This window comes from Hippocampus bargibanti, linkage group LG07 (assembly GCF_051943395.1).
Source record: "Hippocampus bargibanti isolate YZ-2025 linkage group LG07, ASM5194339v1, whole genome shotgun sequence".
Taxonomy (NCBI): Eukaryota; Metazoa; Chordata; class Actinopteri; order Syngnathiformes; family Syngnathidae; genus Hippocampus; species Hippocampus bargibanti.
The window spans coordinates 22,910,200-22,927,699 of record NC_142740.1 but is presented as its reverse complement, the minus strand read 5'-3'; the positions used below and the strand labels follow the sequence as shown (position 1 = coordinate 22,927,699).

At 38.8% G+C, this 17,500-nt stretch overlaps 1 protein-coding gene across 7 annotated transcripts in view; it reads left to right on the top strand.

The window, feature by feature from the left end:
• LOC148895833 (adhesion G protein-coupled receptor D2) overlaps positions 1 to 17,500 on the top strand; it is a 100,062-nt gene that overhangs the window by 46,361 nt on the left and 36,201 nt on the right. For 5 of the 7 annotated variants that reach the window (XM_089000243.1, XM_089000242.1, XM_089000248.1 and 2 more), the window contains one exon: positions 13,082 to 13,161. In XM_089000243.1, the coding sequence (XP_088856369.1) occupies positions 13,082 to 13,161 (80 nt within the window). The other 2 variants (XM_089000245.1, XM_089000244.1) reach the window with 2 other exon arrangements.

Here is a 17,500-nt window from a genome sequence, read left to right as displayed (position 1 = left end):
AAAATAAAAATAAAGTAAAAAGCAATGGTAAATGTATATTCAGTTGAGCCTGCCGTTTATTAGCATGCAATTTCACAAGAGTTTGTTATCCTAATAATCTTTGATAATTTAAGCTATTCAGGCATGAAACTTTAATCAAGAATTATTCATTCAAAGCTAAGAGAAAATGTATAGTAACAAATAATTTGCATAATTACTTGTGACATGACCATGCAAACCATATTGTTGTTTCACATGTCGTGTATGCAGCACCACCCGGCCCTCGCCGGTATGCACAGAGTTTCTTTTGCAGGTGATTTGCCTGGTCCTCGACGTTCTTAATGTCTCGCTCACTCACTCAGTGTGTGGCTAGTGTCACTGCCTGTGTCACATTTATGCGAATGAGACCACCCACAAAACAGACAAATGAGGCCCTGCATCACAAATAATGTGTTTAATGTTACACAATCACTAAAATAAATGTTTGTCAGATAAGATTAATCAGACCATTTGCTGCTTCAATCGACTCCCTTCTCAATGTTACCGCATGCAAATTGGGTGTGCATGATTGACTGACTTTATGGCCGAGCACTCCGACATACAGTACAGTACAGACTTGCTGTATATTAAATGTAGCAAGGACACGCAGATGGAAGAAGGCTTGAAATTATAACCAATCATCATCAACTTTAGATATTTTTGGTGAAACGGGAGTAATAGTGCATTACATATCATAATTTGTGCTGCGTGCACTGTTTTGCTATGGACTTCAACTGTTAGCACATCATTGAGTTCCTTTCTAAACCTCTTCCTCTGAGTGATTATTTTGTGATCTAAATGTTCAAGGGCAATCTGTCCTCAATATATTTTTTATCTTATTATATCTTGCTTTATAATACTTTAACAAGTATTTTTTGCTCTGGTGATTTTGTATTATCTATTGTGGGGCAGACTGTGGTTATGTTCAATGAATACACTGAGGAAGCACATAGTAGAAATGGACAAAAATAGGATGTGCCATATGACAAAATAGGGGTTGAAGTGTTTGTGGTGGTGGAAGGGGGGGTGAAATGAAAGGGGAAAGGTTACGTGTGTGATTGTGTTTGTGCATGTTGCTTTCCTGATAAGATGGCCCCACACAATGGCTAAGTTGAAGGTTGCAAGCTCCTTTAAAAGGGAATAAAATGTGAGGTCTCAATGTGAGCTCATGACGTCCTCTTACTTCATTAAAGCCTCCATCTCACTGAGCAAAGACCCAGTTGTTATCTCGTGGTTCCGGGAAAAAAAAACATACAAATTCAATGTAAAATTTTGTCAATATAAAATTTGGAGTTTCACGGAAAAAAACTACTTGTACTCTTAATGCTTTTCTTTAAAAGCATGACTTTAAATTTTTTGGGGGTTTGAATTGTGTTAAGCTTCAGAGTTCCACTGAAAAATAAATAAATAAAGAAATAACTCAAAGTTATCTGCTGAAAACCTGATCCTATGTATCATTCCCGTTCATGTTATTGCATTTTTTTTTCGCAAGATGGCGCGGAGTAGGAAACTGTCAGCAAGTGTGCTTCAAGAGCCTTGGTTTTTGTTTTTTGTTTTTGTCTTTTGTTTTGTCACATTGTATGGAGACCTGATGTGGACTGTTTACTGCGTTATTTGTCCACTGCATTTTTTTTTCGCAGAAGAATATGTGCTTGGTGATTGCGCCTTCTCGGCAGCACACGTGTAGGAGCACTGATTTTGATTGTGATGAATATCAATGCCAATTTACTGGGCAGCCTTGGGAGTCTTGTGTTTTTGCGCCTTTGCTAGGCAGCATTTTTCACAGTCTGCGTTGGTGCGGCTGGATGGATGGCTGCTGTAGTTGATGATTGGGAGAGAGGAACGTCAAATATGTATTTGAAACTGAAAGTCGCTGCTTGGAAATGAAATTGATTTATTTGGGACAGGAGAAGTGTACTAATCTCTTTTTTCATCAATGGACGCTACAGCTTGTTTACATTGAAATTTAGCTTGTAGACGACGTGTGCATATTTTTAGCATGTTGTCTCTGATCCACTCTTGAAAAGACACATTGTCTCTCTTTGATCTAAAACTGCTTCAAACAACCATATGTATATAGGAAAAGTGGTTAAGACGACTAGTCATGTTTGACATTATGTGTTATGTTTATTATTTTACTTTGTGTTAACTGTTTTGCCAAACACTATATAAATCATAATGTATTGTAATGTATTCTTAGTTAATGTAAGTAAGCTGTTAGTTACTGTATGTCTATTTGACACGCTATTTTCCCTTATTGTTCCTTTGAATCATTTGCAAATGTAAGGCCTTGTTTTGAGAAAATGCTGTCATCTTTTGCATGTATCCTTTTCAGATAGTACAGAGTACACAGATTGTATGGCATCGACGCCACTTTCTCCTCCTCTGTAACCTACTCTGGTACAACTGAAGTTGTCATGCTTAGTTAGCCCAATTCATTGACATGCAACAGGATCACATGCTCCCCAACAATTGCGTAATGACAGTGTCATCTGGGTATCATTTACTCGTGTGTAAGTCCTCACCAGAGCAACCATGATAAGTGCTGGGCCATAATGACAATGTCTGTAAGTAAAGAATCTGCTTAAAATTAGATATCAAGTAGACAGGATGAACTTAGTACAACGGTCAAGTTTTAATATTTTCAAATGGTTTGGCTCTGTAGGTTATAATTATCCATTTGAGATAGTCTTTTTTATATGCATGACTGCAAGCTATATTTGCTATATTTAGTGATATTTCTGTTGCATGTGTCACATGCATTGATCCAGACTTTTCAGAATCACAATCAAAAAGCTGTGAATAAACCCACAATGGGGACATTTGCAATTTTACGGACACATGTAATATGGTGGATTGGTGATTTCCTTATGGATATTCAAAGTCTTCTTCGGACTATGGACTGTAGTTTCCACAATAAATGTCATCATGGTCATGGCTCTCCAATATAATTTGTATGACACAAAACTGCCTGTCCACCTCTAAACATGAATTTACGACAGAGAAGAAAAAGTCATGAAATTTTATTATGGGTTTTTTTTTTTTTTCACAAAAGCACATTAGATACATTTTATTAGTTGCATTTTAATAATTTCCACTTTCACAGTTAACTGAAAGTAACAAAAAAAATAAGATATCTCTACAATCTTAATTTTTATACTTAACCTTAACTTAGAGGACAACCCACCTGGTAATGTTGGAATTATTTCTAATGTGTGTCCGCTTACATTATTTTTGGTGTATTGTTTGGTTCTCCCTCTGATTAAAAATCTGAATTTTTCGGAACTCAAATATATAGCCCCTTCTGTTGGATTTGCTTTGAACTTTTACTTTTTTTACTCATGTTTTGCCAACAAATCCATCAGCATTTTAAATGTGAATAACAATTTCAGAATGTAAATGGTTATGAGCATATTTGACACAGATAATTAATTGAAATGGTACACACTTGACATTTAGTCACTTTGTGTGTGTGTGCGTATGTGTGTTAGCGCAAAAACTCAGTGATATTCAGAAACCCTCAAGATGAACAGGACGAATGTTTTGCTGTGGAATTTACATTGCATTCATGATTAAACTCACCAGAGAAAATATGCACTTTGCAGATGCGGTGTGTGTGTGTGTGTGTGCGTGTGCGTGCGTGCGTGTGTTTGTGTGTGTGTGTGTGCATGTGCGTGTGAGTGTATGTGTGTATGTGTGTGGTCCAGCGGTATTTGGCAGTCCATGTTCATTGTCTTTTTGATGCAAAGTGATTCGCACTAATTCTACATCTGGTCTGACCAAACAGGTTCAGCCAGAAACAACATTCTTTACAACTTACCCTCTGTTTTACTTATAAATTAAATTTGATCCGTTATGCTTTTCACATTGTTAAAAATACCTTGATCGGAGTTGCACTGTATCGAACATCATGTCACAAATTCGTGCCAACCCTTGGATTATATTGCAAGAAATCATTCCAACGAGTGAGGCCACAGTATGCTCTAATATTGGAGATTCATCATACCCACTGAAGCAAGTAAAAATATGAAAAACGGAGCCTCTTTGGTGCTTCTTAAGTGGCTTAAAGGGAAACTGTTTATGCATATCCACCCAGCCGCTGCAAAGCGTGAACTCCAATTTGTTTTATGCTGCTGCTGTACATAACAACTCTCGGCCGTCACCTGACGACCTAAGTCCTGAGAGGAGAATCGATTCATTATTCAGAGTCACTACTGAGCACAAGCTGCGGCATTGTCATGTATAACAAATTGAAGTTGTGAGCACACCGAATTTGTTTCTGTTTACAGACACTGACTACATTATACATACTGCAGGTGCCGCTGAATGTGTGGTAATAGGATGGATGATGGATGGCCAAGCAACACGGGCTTCCATTCTTGGGTTATTCATCTACAGTATTTATGTGCTAATTTATATATTACTTCAACCAGAATGACCCTCAAAAACCCGGGATGGCGCACGAGGGACTCAATGAGTTTGAGCTTTGACCATTCTAGAAATGGACTGTTTGAGGTCTGGAAATCATCCCTTTAGTATGTGTCAGATATGTTGATGTCAGTGTTGACGTGCATTGGTGGGGCAGGCTGTGGCGTTTGTTGAATCCCGGTTGGTATTTTACCTTATCCAGAAGAATAAACCATGGGATTGTTTTCTCAAGAGGTATGTTATTTTTTTTCTTTTTCAAAGTGTACATATATGAGCTCATTCCAAGCAACTTTCCAAATCCATTCCATCCCATTTAACTCAGACAGTCATCAATGGACCTGTCTTGTGTTTCCCTTTTCCTTGCCCCGTTAGTTTCAGGACATGTTATAATAATAATAGATGATGGAAATGCAAAAAAAGAGATGAGGGCGATGCTTGTGAAATGAAAATCGGAGAATGAAATTTAAGAGGCCTGAAGTGCACCTTTCATTTCATTATCCACTGGAGAAAAAGTTAAACAAGTTGAAGACCGTGTTCAATGTGCATCTGCGTGGATGATTACACATGAGGTGATGATATTTTTGCGTTAGAATGCCTTAGCACTTTCAAAAGCAATGGTTTGGTCATAATCCAGTGAGTTCTTGCTTTATGGACCAAGTATCATCACAAATATTTTCACTTTGCTACATCCAACATGCCTGCAAATGTCAACGTATGTTCAAGATGTCGTTTATATGTATGCACTGTAAATGTTCATAATGATACTTGCTCGCAGAAGTAACTCTATTTTTAATACATATACACAACACATCATGCGTTGCATTTATTTATGAACTGCATTTTCCTTGAGAAATATTATTACTGAACACCTCAGTTCTGCAGCATCACCACGACATTTCCTCAAAACAAATATCAGTCTCGCTACTCCATTCTCCTCAACTGCTCACCATTATATGCATCTCAACAGCCCGTGGCAACGAACATGCTAGCAGCTTCGGATGAGCCAAAGTGGGAGAGAGAAGAGGGGGGGGGGTAAAGAGGGGTGAATCGGGCCGTAGATCAGGGCAGAGAGTATGGCGACACGGCCAGTAGGTGACAGGGGAATAACATCCCTTTCTCCTCAATCGACAGGGACCATAACTCCTGTCTCTCCAGGGACAGATTGAGAAAGGCAATAGCCCTAGAGGTTGTGAAGCTCGGATGCTTAGGAGAATTGAAAGTTAAAAGAAAAACAATGTTTTCTGAGCCACGACAACTGCTTCAGTCGGAATTTTCAAAAGGCCTTTTTCTTACACTTTTCTCGGAGATAGAGCCAAAATGGAAAGCTGTCCATATCAGACATAAATTACTCAAGTTTTATTAAATATCAAATGATTCAAATAATACACCACTAAGTTAATTTAAGATTTGTTTTGCATCCATCTATTTGTCCCTTTGGCACTCGGGCCAGAGACTAGAAGCCCTGAACACAATGGTCCAACACTTACGGAGCCAACAAAGCATTTTGTTGGATACATTAATGCAATTTTCGGTCTTCAATTAAAATGTCAACATGTTTCTTCAGGAAACCAAAGTAGACCTTTTAAGAATGTGCCCAAGTTGAATTCCCATTACCCTGAAGTGTCTTCATCCCAAAGGGTTATTTTCCATTTTGGTACCAAGCAGTTTCTCAAACATTTTGAGTCAAACACCCAAATTTGATTTTAGGTTATTCTCACTTCAAAACGGACTGTGTGCAGTTCACTTTAGCTGTAAATACAAACCACAGCCAATTTGTACAGGATACGTTCAACTTCTTGGGTTTAAGAAACCATTGTAGCCAGGCATCGTGGGAAAAATCAGCCTTTCATGAATGATGATATTACCTATTCCTCCTTCTGTTTAGCCACACTGCTGCCAGCAGTTTAGTATGATACTATTAGCATGACCAGCCTCACTTTGAAACGGCAGTCCCTATCCATGATGACATTTTCACCATCTGATGTGAACAGTGCCTCGAAACACCTGTCTCGTTTGGATTTGTCTTGAGCTTGCAACCCAAAGAGCTCTGGACAAAGCGAGCCAACTTTTTCTGTTTGTGTGAAGAAAATACCGTATTTATTTGAGTATAACGCGCACCCCTAATTTTCAATTAAAAATCGGTATACAATTTGTTTGACTTTTTCTCGGCTCAGACTAAGCATTGTGATAAAAATCATTTATTGACAATGTAAACACTGAAATACCATGTAAACACTGAATCAAAACTCCGGATATTGGTAATTGTACAAAACAGCAATGCTTAACTCACGTTTCAGTGTGGGCGAGGCGAAGAAAGGAAATGAAGCGTAGCTAAAGAAATGCTAATCAACAATTTAAAAAAAAGGAATGCATGTGATCCGGGTCTTTCCGATAATCGAAACTGAAGGGCGAGAATAGCCATGGAAATGCCGCCCCACTCCTAGAAAGGATAAAGCATATATATATATATATATATATATATATATATATATATATATATATATATATATATATATATATATATATATATATATATATATAGTAAAGTCTCGTTATATCGATATTCAAGGGAGTCCGAAAAAATATCGATATAACCGGGACTATCGATATATCCGATCCTGTGCCGAACTGCATTAAACCAAAGCCGCCAAAAGAGGGCAGCCAAGCGCCATATAAGAAGCGGAGCTGGCCATTAGCTCCCTTTTTTTTTGGGTGAGAGATGTTCCCCCAATGTTGCCTCAAAATGGCACATATAATTCTTTATTGATTGTAAACATGTATGCTTTAATCTTCAGAACTACAGTGTATTTGAAACATATTCATAACTGGATGTGTAACAAGAAAGCATATTATCCGAATCTGAAGCCATTGTTTGGATTCACAAGCAATGTAAGACGTCTTGGCGTGAAGTCATTTTTATTTGCATTTGAATAAAAAGTGACATCGGCTGTCCTTTAATACACAGTATGGAATGTTAATAATTTTCAAAATCATCGCGCTTCAGCAGACAAAACAAGAATCATTGTTGCAAAAAACGATTGCATTCATATACAGTACAGTGGGCATGTACATAACACAACAGGGAAACTGCAACGCTTACATCTTACTGTATTATGTATACAATTTAAAAAAGTCATCAATCTTCTTCTGCTTCCCATTTTTACCTTTTAACACAAACACTTCAATCTCGTCTGCTACACACGAGCGAGCGTCTGAAAATGAAAATGGCTCTGCTACACGGGTGCTGGGCACGTAACCAAGTCACCTGACCAAGTCGACCAATGGCGCGACTGATGGCGTGACACGTAACCAAGACACGTGACCAAGTTGACCAATAGCGCGACGGATGGCGGCTCATGTGACCAAGTCGACCAATGGCTCGACCGATGGCGGCTCACGTAACAAGACACGTGACCAAGTTGACCAATGGCGCGACGGATATATCGATATAAACAACAAAAATGGCCGGCGGGGGATGAAAAGGAGCACCGTAATAACCGGATTATCGTAATAACCGGGTATCGTACTAAACGGTACTAATTATACATAAAAAGACTAGAAATGTGCAAGGGAAATGAAAATAGTATCGTAATAAGCGGTACTATCGATATAACCGATATCGATATAACGAGACTTTACTGTATATATTATATATATATATATACACTCGTTATATCGATATTTATTCTCGGGAGTCGGAAAAAATATCGATATAACCGGACTATCGATATGTCCGATCCTGCGGCATGTAAATTTTCTCCTTGCGTTCTTAGAAATAGTATCGTAATAAGCAGTACTATCGATATAACCGATATCGATATAACGAGACTTTACTGTATATACGCCTGAAAGAAATATACCCCCTGAAAGAACACCTTACTCAGCATCGTAAGAATCTCTAAATTATTACAGGTCTAGCTATTTTTCTGATAGTTTGATGATGCCCTTTTACGTCACATTTGTAAATGTCTTCCGTGTATATACTGAGTATTGCAATGAGGCTTAAATTGAAGACAATTCTGATTGAAATCGCAGTTTCGGTCCAATAAATCGCAATTCAATCGAATCATTCAGCTGTAATATGCAGGCATCAAGCTCCATCAACTGCATATAATAATTGATAAGAATCATACATTATTCAACTTTACGACCAATCACTTGATGCAAGCCCCAATACACACAGACTTGATATTGGCTTTTGATCAATACGTGTGTGTTCATGGGATGTCAAAGTATCGATTGATTTAAACAGTAAACGTAACTGTTGACATGTATTTTAGGGCCGTTTTTGTTCCTTTTAAGCGATCTATGTCCTCGTGGGTGCCTGTGTTTTATGTTAATAGGAAATCCAAAGCAAGCCATTAATGTCAACATTTTTCACACTGACAAAAATGGACAGAACATGATTGTTCCCAGGACGGCAACGATATACACAATATTAAGCATGTGCAGATTACCGGTAGTTATGTTTGAGGATTTATTATGGGGAATCAAATTAAAAGAACGCAAACACACATAGGGGAAGGCTAGTTCTCCTCCTCAACGGCACCTGCTCCGCTGAAGGTGAAAGAAGTGCTCGCTTGAGCTCATTGAAAAGTAGATGTGACAGTAAATTTTTCAGGCCCTTGTGAGATGGGAGATCTTGTTATAGCAGTCAGGATGGGGGTCAGGGCAGTGGCTGCTTGATGATTGAGGAAAAGAGAAGTAAATTCATTCTGCTTCGGGCACTTTGTCAAGTGCCAGTAGCTTACCGTTGAGAGCCACTCACCCATCACCGTGTTACGGCCCCAGAGGTCACCTCCCTTGCCATAAATCTCGCTCGACTCTTCGTCTGCTAAACCTATTGCCTTCCTGAGCATGAGCAGCGAGAGGTTGCAGCTGGTAGTCTTCATCGTCACTCAAACTGAAAAAAAAGACAAGAGAATATACATTGTGCTGATGGTGTAAGGAGCAGGGCTTTGGGTGTTTCTGACCCATTTAAAGGGTGTTTGGACAAACCCGCTTTGTGAGATGTATCGTTTCAAGTTGACTCATCACCTGGCCTATATACAGTTGTTTTTATTTCTGAGGTATTTCTCCTTACAACTCTACAGTGTCCAATAATAATGTTTTTTTTTCATAGGACATGTGATGATTTTTTAATCATACAAATAACTCTGACAGTATCAGTAACATATACAGTTAGTAAAGGCATTGCATTGCATATTGCTCTTGAATTAAGTTCACCAGACTGTCGATGTGGACATACTTGATTGACAATTGGGTATGAGTGAGATTGTTCAATGGACAAAGTGCCATCTTTCTCAAACACATGGCAGAAATCCATTAGAACAGGGAACAGCTGAAAGGAGATAACGGGGGATATCCAAAAGAAATGCCTTGATCATGACGGTTGTACCGGTTTTAATATTCACCATTGTTTTCTTCATCAATGAACAGAAGCATGATTTTAGCCAAAATTGATATTCAGGTTTCTCTTGCCATTTCAAATAGTCAAATTAGTTTTTTTGCTTTTGAGAGTAGAGTAGAAACATCATTTACCTGTTTTGATGAATAATACTTTTCTGGGTGCGTGCCATATATCCTTCCAGAATTCTGACAAAAATACAATTGGTGGAGCAACTTAATTTTAACTTTTTGAAAAAAAATGTTTGTGTTAAGAAATTTTTGAGCTTTCTAAGACACTGTCATTCCCTGATATAATTAATTCGGTCAAAGTCGCCTTTGCTTTAGTTTAATTATTTGAAGACCCCATTAAAATTTAACCTTGTGGCATTTTCAATTTGTAGCACAATGATGAAGGCATTTGGTACATAAAGGCTGATGATCTCTTTACAGGTTACACATTTATATATATAATGTGCTTTCTGTTTGATTTAACAGATGGATGCAAATGAGCACACTGTGACAAGACAAGAGACGGATTTCTTGCATAAATCGATAATCAAATCAAAAATGAATTTCTCAACATGCGATTGAACTAGTAAATGAATACTGTATAGAGGGAAACGTTTGATCTACTGCAAGTGGATGTATTTTTTTTAATTGCGAGGAGGCTGGCTCACATGATCTGCTTCTTTTTTCCCCATAGTCATCAAATACCATAATTACACCTGTCCCAACTTTGTGGATATGTGTTTTGAAGTGTATCTGTGCATTCCCTTCTCTGAGATGTAGTATTGCAGCACCAAGCTGCTTTCAATACAAACCTCTTATTAGATGGTGATTATCTTGCCTACGTCTGGCTTCTCTCAGTCGCTGACTTGAAGTCGGAGAGGCCAGGGGCACACGAGGAAGAAAGGAGCGAAAACTTCCTGAACCTAGCTTTCACCTCCCACCTTTCAACTCCAAGTGTACCCCACAAACTATCATCCAGGTTATTTAGGTTGTTTTTGGGGTGTGTTCATGACTAAAAAATGTTTTTGTTCATTTTGTGGTCTTTGAAGGAGCGGTTGTAGGTTCAAGAGACAGAGAGCTCCATTCATCTTGTTTACAATATTTTGCCACTTTTGCATTAAAATTTATTGGGTGAATGAATGACCGTACAGTAATTTCATTACTAAAATAATATCATATTTTCACCATAGTGGTGTGTGTGCGTGTTTGTGTGTTCCAAGCCACCATTGGTGTTTCTGAAGGCCTTGGGCAAATTATACATGATTTTGCGTGGCCACACAAAGAAGATGAAATCACGTTGAACAAGAAAAAAAAAATCCAAAACACACGCTATCAAATGATGACAATAGACTGTTGAATATGAATGAATAGGATTTATCTAATTTGTAAACTGAAGTTGCTCCTTGCACGTCACTGCATCAGGCCATACATAGAACCAGAAATGAGCTATGTAATGCAGTTAAATTATTTGAGTGTTTAAAGAATGATGACATTGCTGATGAAATCCACTTGCGTGACAGTTTTGATACCATCCCATGTTATCCAAATCCGAATGTTTTCAATTCTGAAAACGCCAGCAGTTACACACTGATTACGAATTGAAAATTAAATTAACTGAAAATAAGACAGAAGGAAGTCATAGATGACAGGCAACGAAAAAAATAGCTAAGAAGGACCCCACTGCTCAGCTGTCATTCTGTTGGCTTCCAAAGAGTCACACAGTGGACCGGACAGATGGTCCCAAACGCGCCGCAGTGAGCTCGGCTCTATTAAAAGCTGTTTGCTTCATGCCAGACGCCAACAAGATCTATTTGTTAGTCATTTGTATGTACATGTTTGACGACCAGCTTTTGATCTTGCAAGGAACCCTCTTATGTGTTTTGGCCACAAAACGGTCATTACAAGTGTGACTATGATGTCAATGTTTATTTTGAAGATAATCAAGAGACAATCAATAGCAACATATGTTCAACCAACAGTACTTAACTGATTTGCGCTTAGTGGCTGTTAGCCAACATGGCAGTGCATGCTGAACTAAACATAAATAACTGGACAACCATACAAATATCGCCCCTTATACCCTCCCCACCACAGGCTTTACACCCAATTTTACTCTGCATCTTCCTGCTCTCTTCTACCGCTTGACTTCCTAAAGAGCAGCTATGTCACCTCGGAATGATCAAGTACCCCGACATGCTGACCTTTCTCCATCTGGCCTGTTCCCTGCCCTGCTGCCCTCTTGCATGTCGATGAGTCACAGGCCAATGAAGACATTTCTTTATGTTTGTGGGCGGGAAAGGCATGCATTGACATAGTAAAACTAGATTTGGGATGAGTTGATGGTGCTTCCCAACCCATTTTTGAGAGTTTACATGACAGGCAATACAGGTAGTTTAGACACATTGGGTGAATGTTTCAATGTGATATACCTGCACAGACAGATTCGGTGTCCATAAATCTGTCAGCACCATTTAAAATGTGTAACATTACCGGATTAACCTATCGCTAAACATTAAATGAGCACTTTCTCAAAGAAATACATTTCCTTCCAACAATTCTTAAAATATCTGATTTTCAAATGGTAGCTATTGTACAAAAAAGTAAATAAAAATGTTTAAATATTTAACACAAGAAGAAACAAAACATACTATACTTCGTAATCTTCAATAATATTGGAGTACTGTTGTTTTAATTTTTTCATTGACATCGGGAAACTCACTCACCAACTACATTACAATAAACATACGATGACAACAATGACATCAACATTGATCGAACTGTTGAAAGCCTAAACAGTGGCTTCAATCGCTCAAAAATAGATGAATACTGTTGATCACAGGTGTCAAACTCCGGTCCTCGTGGGCCGGCGTCCTACATGTTTTCCAAGTCTCCCTGTTGCAACGCACCTGATTCAAGGGAACAGGCTCAATGGACACACCTGATTCAAATGATCAGATCATCAACGAGCTCTGCGGATGTCTGACATTGATCAGACACAGCGAGCACACAGAAACCAACAACCATTCATGCTCACACTCACACCTAGGAACATTTTGAAGTGTTCAATCAGTCTGCCATGCATGTTTTTGAAATATGGTAGGAAGCCGTAGGACCTGGAGAAAACCTACAAGAGCACAGGGTCTTTTTATGTTTATGTTTTCCTAAAACGTTTTGCACACTCACTGTCGTCAGATAAAGTCGACTTCACAGATTGAACAGTGCATTTTTCCTTCTCCAGCTCAGCTGTCCCTTCCTTGTTTTCCAATGGAGTCAAATTCCTCCGCTCTACGTTCCACAGACACTCATCTGCAAACAAAGGTAAGTTACTCCCTTCACACATGTCCACATAATGTAGTCACTTGCAATGTTGCCTTTAAAGTACAACCGACGCCTCCGGACAAATTGTGTCCATAATTTGTAAAATCACTTCAAATAACTTCTACTGAGGGTATTTTACAAAGATCCCACCGCATCTAGCTATATTTTACGTTTTAAGACTCGCGCTGAATATTCAGGAAGTCTTGTTTTTGAGTTGATGACGATCCCCACGTGACTTCACGTTTGGAACGCCTCTGACCAAGAAAGCGACACACATTGCATTTTGCGATACTTTCTTTGGTCTGAAAACTTCGTGTTGAACCGTGTTGATGGCGAAATTAGAAGTAAAACACATAAATAATGTGATGGTGAATCGTTGTGTGTTGCACCAAAATTACTATTTGATATTCGCTGACATAAATTCCCAGTAGACAAACAGCCCATTTCCACGGAGCTTGGGCGCCATCTCGATGCTTTCGCGTGACTAATGACACCGAACTTGTCACGTGCGAGTTGACAGCTGGGACGGGGCAGCCGCTTCCGACCTCCGCCAGCTGCTGTCAATCCCCTAATCACCGACACTGGGACATTTAAACGAGTCGCTGTCACCAGCGCTGGATGATTGCGACGCCTCGCGCCTCGCCAGTGTCTTGGCCTTGCCAGCACAAGAGTTTGCTTTGCCCGAGGTGATTGTTAGCCGCAATCGCGTAAGTTTGTTGCTTTCCGGCATCGCGAGCTTTTGCAACCCCGTGTGCCATTTTATTTTGCCTGGCTTGAAAGGCTGGGCGGATCGTCCCCGCCCGCCTACTGGCTGCACCCCTTTTTGGTTTCTTTTGTCGCGTTATTCCGGGTCAGTGGAATCATCGGACCCGCGCCTTTTGTTGTACTAAAATCTCTACCAGCACCTGAGGTCCTCAACACAGAGGACTTGATTTACCTTCAAGAGGACAAGCAGAAGCAAGCCATTCAGGAGTTGTCATCTGAGGGCGAGGAGGAGGAGATGGCTGCAGATTCAAGTGAGAGCATCAAGGCAATGTTGGCTAAGTGGAATGATGTGCAGGCTTTTATTGAACAGTTCCATTCAGAAAAGACTGTGGCTATGAGAATCATCAATATGACGAATGATAATGTGATTCCTCAGTTTCGTAAGACCTTACAAGTCGGAAAGCAACACGTGTCAATTAAGAGCCATCAACGACCATGACAAATGTAAATAAAGTGAATTTATTATACAGTGCAGTGTATTTCTTTCATTACAATAGCACATTTATTATACATAGAATAAGGTATGTTGTGTGTATATTGTGTGTAGTTTTAAGGCTTATTTAGTTGAAAATTATATTTCATGGAGACCTGGGAACGGATTATTCTCATTGTAATGGTTTCCTATGGGAAATTAATTTTTTTGGGATACACACTTTTCGCCTTACACACTCTGCGAACCAAATAAGTTCGTAAGCCAAGGCCCCACTGTATGTATGTATGTGTATATATATATATATATATACAATAAAGTCTCGTTATATCGATATTCAAGGGAGTCCGAAAAAATATCGATATAACCGGGACTATCGATATATCCGACCCTGTTTGCATGTAATTTTCTCCGTGCGTGCATAGAAATAGTATCGATATAACCGGGACTATCGATATATCCGATATCGATATAACGAGACTTTACTGTATATATATATATATATATATATTCAAAGCCTTACACCACTGTTGAATGGTGTAATAGTTAAAACTAAACTAGATAAATATTCACTAGTGATGCATTAAATTATTGTGTATATTTTGTTTTCCAAGTCTGAATGTATACTTTAAACTGTACTGTAAATTCTATTCTAACAGAACAGTTTATAATACTAAAATTCTAATTCGCTTTAACTCAAAAATACATTTATAGGACATGGTAGATAATCCAATCATAGGAAAACATCTAATATTCATTAAAGTCACCCCTCCCCTATCTTGCTCTTTTGTCTGTCATCTGGACACGAGCACATGCTCTTTTCTATGGGATTTGTCTGTATGTCCCCCTAGTGACCAATTTAAGTGCTACATCATCCACAGATTGCTTTCCCACTGGTGTATTTTTTTTGACTGTATGCATTGTCTCTCAAGGTTCATTTTTGCGACTAATAAATCATTTATTGTAATGAATTAAAAGCTTCAGTGGTTTTAACTATTTTATAGATATATTCTCACTAAATATGAGAAAAATATGGTGAAATACTTTTCAAAATCAGTTGACATCTGTCACCATTGGTTTTCTCTTTCTGCTCTGTTGCCAAACAACTGCTCCGTAACAATGTCAGACTGCCCTACCTCCAAAGAGATTGAAGCTGACTCTCCTCTCCATCCAGCTTTGTTGTTTCTTCTCAGATGTTGGGTGGTCCTTGTCTCTCGCGTTCTCTTCCACTCTATCTCCTTTTCACTCTTTGTCAAGTTCACAGCGTCTGTTTCTCTTTGAGCTTCACGGCATCCAGCCATGAGCCTGAAACTCAATACTTGAGTATACACAATTAAGTTCACACCAGAGGTTATTGCATGGAAGTATGGACCCGTTCTGCAAAACTTGTGAATCAACCAGAGGATGAGAGCATTACCCCTTGGCAGGTTATTTGGTCAAGGTTAAATAAATATTGGAGGTTAGCAATGTTATAAGCTACAATGCCTGGATTTTACCTTTGAGGGCTTTGCAATTTACAAAAAAAAAAGACAGGCACAATGTCTAATATTTAATCATAAAGAAATTCAATGGGTAAATAAATATATGATAAGACAAAGGGCAAATATTTTAATTGTAATTTAAAACACAATTCACGTTTTGTTTGCATGGGAAAACATATTCACAAAAAGACATACTTTTTAAAAGCTAGATTTTGTCCTTGAGTGGACCAAAATAAATGGTCAAATTCTAGCAATGGAACCACACAATATTCCTGGTTTTATCTCACCCCAGCTGACCTCGACAGCCTGTTGAGTGTTTCAGTGTTTTTCTCTGTTGTTAACATGCCATTGCGAGACCCGTCACAGGCCACTTTAAGACACCTCTAATACACACAATTGCCCTCACCCTCCAACTAACCCCCACCCATACAAACTCAAATGGCAGAATGACTCATTCAGTTATTTGATGGGCGGTGCATGAATGTGTCAGGAGTGTTTTGGGGGTTTCCTGTTTGGGCCCGTGTGCCTCATGCGCTTCCTGGCAGGGGGCCGGTGGTGTCATGTCATCTTTGTTACTGACGGTGCATGTAATTTTCCCAAGGGGTAAACTTCTTCTTCTTTTCCTTTCGGCTATTCCCTTTAAGGGGTCGCCACAGCAAGCGGCAAAGTGATATGGTATAAATAATAGGACATGATAGAATAAAGTCTTTGTCGTGCTGCAATCAAAACATTTGTGAGATCTTGTCAGAACATTCTATGCCTCTGTATGTTTTTATTTGTCCTTAAAATAATCTGATTATAATTTAAATACTTAATATACTGAGCAGTCAAATGCCAACTTTATATGGTCTGTTATATTTGTGGTGAAAACAGCAAACACATTACATGCCTTAACTATGGAGAAAAAAAGTCATGTGAGCACAGAATATTATTTGAAATCTATAAAATAGTAAATTTAACACATACTAATCACATACATTTTTTCTTGATTAGAAATACTATCTTGAAATGTTTATATCATATTCTAACTCACCTTTACACACAAACGGACCATGCTCATGGTTGAAAAATCTGTGGTCGTGTTCCATTCATCCGAAGCAAGGAGTGGGGATTGATCAATTAGTCCTGCTGTGTGGCTCGGCCGGATCAATAACACTGATCACCAGCCAAAGGTTTTTCATTAAGACAAGCTGTGCTGCATGAATGGACTCTATTAGCATAGATCACACGAGTGGTAAGGAATGCCAAGGCTCGGGCTTCCTGCGCAACTCAATGAATGAGAAAGAATTTTACAATCAATGAAATTTTGTTGGATTCATAAACTTGATGACAAAATAATCAATGGGTTGGATTAACAGTCTTCATTTCACCAAGACCGTTTTATGCTCCCGACTCCACTGGAACCATTCTCTCCTGCTGCATGTCTGTGCTTGGTTGAGAGCATGTTGAGAGCCCTCGGCCTTCGCATCAAACCCAATTACAATTATTACACTGGACCCCACCGTATTTGCAGTTCAGATTTGCCTCCCAGTTTTTAGTTAATATTTTAAAATACTTTGCAGTTTTTATCATATATTTAGGGGATGTTTTTTTGTGTAAATTGCAAATTGAATACGTCTGTGTAAGCTCTCAGTCGTACAGGAGTGGTCCATCGATGAGAAGG